At 40.1% G+C, this 7,394-nt stretch overlaps 1 protein-coding gene across 1 annotated transcript; it reads left to right on the forward strand.

Annotated features, from left to right (window-relative positions):
* The first annotated feature begins 5,762 nt into the window (after positions 1–5,762).
* LOC138940823 (uncharacterized) lies at positions 5,763–7,166 on the forward strand. Its single transcript, XM_070310045.1, has one exon. It carries the CDS (start codon positions 5,763–5,765, stop codon positions 7,164–7,166), a length of 1,404 nt encoding a protein of 467 aa, XP_070166146.1.
* Positions 7,167–7,394: the final 228 nt, after the last annotated feature.

Below are 7,394 nucleotides of genomic sequence, written 5' to 3' on the forward strand. Positions count from 1 at the left end.
AGTTGAAGGAGAGGTCTTAGAAGCTTTCGTAAATGGGTTACCCTCTAACGTGATCACGCGCATGGAACACCGAAACATAGGCACCCTAGATGAAGCAATTGAATGGGCTGTCAAAATTACGAGGAATTTGGAAATAGAGAAACAGCGCGAAAGACAATTTACTCCTCGACAATTCCCTGTTACGCGATCAGATATAAATAACCCAAGACCTCCCGACATAGAACAACCTAAATCAATATTAAAAAACCCTCATAACAATTTTGCCCCACGACCATGGATTAGACCCTTGATACCGGGACAGCCAGGACCGAACTCCCCTATCGTATGCAATTATTGCAAATATCCCGGACACAAGGCTACTGAATGTCGGAAATTAGCGTATCGAAACGCAACGCAAGCGTCGGGAAACGCGGAGGGCCGCCCGACGGTAAGCGCGACCAAGGAACCGGCCCAAGCGACCGCGCATCCCATAACGATACAAGCGGAGCCATCCACGAGCCAAACTTGAGCATTAACGATAAAAATCAAGGCTCTACTTTTTCTAAAATTCCATTAAAGGAATACGATGACCCAGCGTCGGTCATCAGACCAGTGAACGAGGAACCCCTAGATGAAAAAGCCAGTATCGGAATGGCGAACCTAGGACCCAACACGTGTCAACCAAGGATCGCCCTCACTTGCAAAAACTTTAAAGGATACTGCTTTTTTATGATAGACTCGGGATCCTCCGTAAATTTAGTTAAAATAAAAATATTAAAGAATACCCCCATAAACTCAAAAGACACGCTAAGATTAAAAGGCATTTCCGAAAAGCCAATAAGGACATTGGGTTCAGTGGTATTCGAAATTATGGGGAAAGAAACAAAATTTTATGTCGTCAGAGACAATTTCGGTATACCTGCTGACGGTATAATAGGTGCCAGTTTTTTGAAAGATAATAATGCTATCATCAATTACCAACAAAAATGTCTTACTTTTGATAGCATACAGGTACCGTTTTACAAAAGAGAAAAGATCATGGTGCCCTCGCGCACTATAGTGGACATTGCGTTCAATATAACAAACCCGGAAAGAAGGGAAGGTTATATTCCTCGAAACGAGCCAACGAAGGGATTATTTCTGGGTGAAGCTCTTGTTAAAAATTCCCGAGGGAAGAGGCATATCAAAGCTTATAATTTAACAGAGCAGAACTACACCATAGAAGTCTATCCCATGCCTCTTGAGGACTATCTTATACCCAGTGACTCCGAGGAGCACCTAACTTCGCTGAATTCTTCTATTTTCGTGAATCCTATGAGCAATGAAGAGCTCGCCGATAATGGGAAATCTTCCGTTCCAAAAGACCACGAAGGTCTTACCATTACACAAGATGCAACGCCTGCATCTTCGTGCCTCAAACACACTATTGACACGCTTCCAGGGTCAACAGGACATGAGGATCTTCTACATTCTGAGAATACTAATTCTACGAGCTTAAACAAGCTCTCTATTACTAATTCCGCTGAATCAAGTTTTACCAACTCCACTCAACCTCCCGCTTCCAGGGATCCTATGGAGTCTTTTATGAGCAACGAAGAGCTCGCCAAAAATGGGAAATCTTCGCCTACTAAATTCAGGAGCCAAGGAGAGCTATCCGAAGACGGGAAATCTTCTAAATCAACCTTGATTCATACTCTTCCAGTTTCACGTGACCAAGAAGGTCCCTTCATTGAACAAGCTGCGCAGCCAGCATTTTCTAGACTTAAAGATACAACTGATATGCTTCTAGCATCTCCTGTATCTCTCAGTCGTATGGAACGACTTAAACCCATCATAAATACTGAATATTTGAACGAAGAAGAAAAAGACCACGTCGATGCAATACTTAAAGAATACGGAGATTGTTTCCATCTTTCGGGAGAAAGACTCACGTTCACCCCCGCGGTTAAACATACTATTCCAACTACAGACAATCTACCGATACATGTGAAGCAGTATAGGTACCCGCCTGTCCACAAGAAGGAGATAGACAGGCAGGTAACAAAACTTTTGAAGGATGAAATAATAACGCCCTCAGCATCACCGTATAACGCTCCTCTATGGATCGTCCCCAAGAAATCTGCGGCCGATGGACAAAAGAAATGGAGGATGGTAATAGACTTCCGAAAGCTGAATGAAAAAACGATAGGAGATGCGTACCCACTGCCTAATATAGTAGAAATATTAGACCAGTTGGGTAGTGCAAAATACTTCTCCATTTTTGACCTCGCACAGGGATTTCACCAGATTCCTATGGCCCCAGAGGATAAAGAGAAGACAGCTTTCTCCACACCGTATGGACATTACGAGTACCAGCGGATGCCTTTCGGTCTGAAAAATGCACCCGCAACATTCCAACGGTTGATGGACAACGTCCTCACCGGATTGCAAGGAAACGAACTATTCGTTTACCTGGACGACATAGTTGTTTATGCAAGATCTCTAGAAGAACACGATATAAAAATTAAAGAATTAATGCAAAGACTAAGAGAAGCAAATCTGCAATTACAGCCCGACAAATGCCAATTTTTGAGGCACGAAGTAGTTTACTTAGGGCATATTATCGGATCAGATGGAGTAAAACCAGATCCAAATAAGATTATCGCAGTCCAACATTTTCCAAAACCAAGAAATCATAAAAACATTAAGCAATTCTTGGGTCTTGTGGGATACTACCGCCGATTCATTAGGGACTTTTCAAAAATCGCAAAACCTCTCACGGATTTATTAAAGAAAGATAAGCCTTTTGTATGGACACCGTCGCAAGAAGCAGCATTTGACGAACTAACGCATGAATTATTAAAAGAACCTGTTTTGCAATATCCGAACTTTAGAGAGCCATTCTTATTAACTACCGACGCCAGTGGATACGCTATAGGAGGCGTGCTGAGCCAAGGACAGATGGGGAAAGACTTACCTATTTCATATATTTCTAGGACTTTGAATGAAGCGGAAGGAAGATATTCCACCATAGAAAAAGAGTGCCTAGCCGTAGTCTACTGTGTGACATACTTCCGGCAGTATTTATACGGCAGGAAATTTACAATCCTCACAGATCATAAACCACTAGTTTGGCTACATTCGGTCAAGGATCCCAGCTCCCGATTGTGGAAATGGAGACTAAAATTATCAGAGTACGAATATGAAATACAATATAAAACAGGAAAGACTAACGTAGTAGCAGATGCACTTTCTAGAAATCCACCTATTCCTGACGTTTCCATACTCCCCCTAGTAGAGCCAGACGATAATTCAAACGAATCCCTTTTCTCATACCAGACAGCTACGCAACAGTCTAGACCGTCAATCACTTTCTCTTCTAATGATACTAACCACACATTAAATCCTGTTGACCAACAACAAACAATTATCAGAGACTTAAACGACAATGCTTTATTAACTCCACCGGTAACCACAAAAATCCCATCCCAAATCTTCTTCCCTGAAAATCTAAACGAAGATCCAGAAAACGAGAGCGAGAGTGATGAATCTGCATCTCCACAACCCCGCTCTTCAGGTGAAGAGAACGATTTTAAAATTAATGAAACGCGAGATTCACTGCTTTCCCGAAAGGATAACCATGTCGTTTTTACCACACTCCAAGGACATCCCTACGATAAGGGCGCAAAGGATTATTCAGCAGAAAATAAACTTCCCACGTACAAAGACTTAACTTTCACAAGAGTAAAAATAACGAATTTGAATAGCGGGAAATATTTAATAAACATCCCTATTAAACAAAATGAAAGAGTGCAGATAGAACACAATGACATTATAGACGGAATAAAATCGTTGAGGGATGCCATAACAGAACTAAATCTAAAAACCATCAGTATAGCGCAACACGACCTATACGATACAGTTCCATGGATTTTTGTATATAAAAATTTAAAAAGATTCCTTTCAGACTTACCAATAATAGTAACAGTTTGCAAATCTTTAATAAGATGTCCTGGCCTAGAAGAGAGAGCTAACATCATCTATGAAAAACATGCTACGAAGATTGGAGGACACAAAGGTGTGAATAAAACTTACCATCGAATTAGACAAAACTACTATTGGCCCACAATGAAGAAAGACATACAAGATTACATAAAGAATTGCAGGAATTGCCAAATCAAGAAATTAACAAGAGTAAAAACGAAACAACCCATGATGATCACTGACACCCCAGGAACTGCATTTGATAAAGTATCTATAGACGTAGTAAGACCATTGCCAGTAACGAGCCGAAACAATTCTTATATTTTAACTATACAAGACCTTTTAACGAAATATTCAGTTGCCATTCCTATGGAAACAGCAGATTCCTTCTCAATAGCTAACGCCTTTATAAAAGATTTCATATGCATATATGGAGCACCAAGAGCATTATTAACGGACCAAGCTCCGACCTTTTTTACTTCTCTGATGAAAACAATAGCTAGCTACTTTAAAATAAAGCAATGCCGTACGACAGCTTACTACCCGCAATCAAATGGTTCAATTGAACGCTCACATCACGTATTGACAGAATACTTGAAGATGTACACTAACCGGAATGAGGAATGGGACGAGCACATTAAGCCTGCCATGTTTGCTTACAATACATCAGTCCACGAAGGAACCAGCTATACTCCTTATTCCCTAATTTTTGGACATCTTCCCAGAACTCCATCCTCCTCCGTAGTTCCCGAGGACGTCACTGAACAGCCTTATCAGGATTATCTCACTAACCTTTTTGAAACTTTGAAAAACTCACAGGGTCTAGCAAAACAAAACTTGATACAATCAAAAGAAAAGAGTAAAACATATTATGATAGAAAAATCAATATTCAAAATTTTAAAGCTAACGATAAAGTTTATTTATTAAAGGAGCCCACAAAGGGAAAGCTAGATGATCAATATACTGGGCCATATAGAATTTTAGAATTATTACCAATGAACAACGCGAGAATAGACTTCCGTGGAAAACCACGCGTAGTTCACGTGAATAAACTGAAGTTATGCAAAGGCACATATTTTATAGATCCGGGATGAAAGAAAGCGCAAAAGAAGAATTTTTATAAGCGCAGCCTGGACCCCTGGATCTAGTAATATTAGGAATTTTAAATATTTATTCATACATATACACGTTTACCCAAACACGAACAAAATGTATTATTTACACATTTATACTCAAATATCATATTCCTATTTTTAAGGTTTTCCACGTTTTGATACTTACCATATTGCTCTCTGGCGCATCAGCAATCATAGCGTACGATTGCGGAGGAGCCTATTTGAACGTGACCACTGTGTCCTTGCTGAGATCAGGCGAATGTGACATCGAAATCGAAACACCTGCAACCGTAAATACATACATACAGCTATTGCAATTATCCAGTTATGCGCAGACACATATAACGCAATGTAAAATAGAAATCTTAAGAACCATATCTCACTGCGGAATGCACTCACACATCTCAGCCGTTCATAACGGTTACGCGAGCTATTTGCAGGAAACATCTCGCGCTAGGTGCATTCAAATGCATAAAGAGGGTCTCTTGAAGGTAGGAACCGCAGAAATTATCGATGGCCTAAAATCAAATCGTACATATTATAGAAGTGTCACGCTCGCGGGTAAAGTAAACGTAGATGGGACCTGTAAAGGTATCCAATACTCGGACTATTACGGCACATAGGATGACGTGATAGTCCAGGCGACTGTAAAAATCTCTCTAAAAGACTCATACGTGCCGGTAAAATTAAACGCAGGAAAAGTAATGTTAAAATCCGGAACTGTTTGTGAACTATCAGACGAATCCTGTATAGACTCGGACGATGGTTACACCTTTTGGGAAGGAATACCCAATACCGCTTGCGGGTTTGAAGCATATGACGTCCTGTATGAAGGCACCTCTACTAAATTTCAAGGCATATTAGATCACCAAAATACCACAATATTCACACTAGAATCTCAAGACATCACTTTTGCACTGACACTAACACGAAGACACACAATATGCGGTTACACACTGTATGGCACAGAACATCCGAAACTGTTCATTTTTGAAACACAAAAAGGAAACATTTTCAAAGTAAGATCAAAAACCTCTGTAACGAACCTAGATTTATTCACGTACGCAAATTCAAAATTTGTATACGTTGAGAAGTATATGAGGAACCAGATTACCTCTTTATACAAAGATATAATTATGCAGAAATGCGAACTAGAGAAACAGGTTATACAAAATACCCTATCTCTTGCTGCTGTTTTACCAGATGAATTCGCCTACCGGGTGATGAAAGCTCCAGGCTACATGGCAGTCACAGCCGGGGAAGGAATTCACATAGTTAAATGTATACCTATAGAGGTTACACTACGGAAAACAAATACGTGCCATGCTGAGTTGCCCATTATGTTTAGAAACGCCACACTATACATGACACCAAAATCACATATCGTCATAAAACACAGTACACTCAGAGATTGTAATCCTTTACTCCCAATAATATACAACATCGAAGGAACTTGGCTGCAATTTAACCCTACCCCTTCCATGATAAATTCCCCTCACGAAATCAAACCATTAACAAAACTCTCTTGGAAATACCTTGCGCCAAAATCACTAGCCACCAGCGGCATTTACTCCCAACAAGACCTTGACGAATTAAGAGACCACATTATGTTCCCCGCGGAAAAGAACGCGGTTCTGCATACCATCGCTCGAGGCTTTACGGGTCAAACGATACAATCCGATACCGTTTCATTGCAAAATTTATTAGACGAAAATGCGCTGAATAAAATTTATAACAACACACTAACTAAAATATGGAACGGTTTTACAACATTTGGTGCGGCAACTGCCGGCGTATTCGGCATTTTTATAATAATAAGAATAGTAAAGATTGTATTTGACACACTGATTCACGGCTATGCTTTGCATGCGGCATATGGCTGTAGCTTGCATTTACTCGGAGCCATCTGGAGTTCCTTTACACATTTATTGCTATATTTGGCCAATAGGCCACAGCCACAACCAAATGTAATTCCACAAAACCCGCCAGAGCAACCAAACATAGAAACTGTACCTAACGCACCAGCCGTCAATGACACACATCCGATACCTATCGTTTATACATTTAGAGACATGCGTGCCAGACTGGATGAGCAAAATTCTCCATGAAATACTTTCACTCCGAAATTTGCACTTAAGGGGGGTGGTGTGACGTCCCAGTCGCACATTTTTATAAACAATAAATTCTCACCAGACTCACTCAAAGGATGCTAATAGAGCAAGATCAATTATAAAATTCATTATAATAACTTGGGAAAAACATATATGTATTTACTAGACACCCTATATAAAAACTATACGAGTCAATCATTATGCGAGTATCAGTATATAGGAAGA

The sequence above is a fragment of the Polyergus mexicanus genome, unplaced genomic scaffold (assembly GCF_030449975.1).
Source record: "Polyergus mexicanus isolate NDT 795.1 unplaced genomic scaffold, iyPolMexi1.0 SCAF_17, whole genome shotgun sequence".
NCBI classification, from domain to species: domain Eukaryota; kingdom Metazoa; phylum Arthropoda; class Insecta; order Hymenoptera; family Formicidae; genus Polyergus; species Polyergus mexicanus.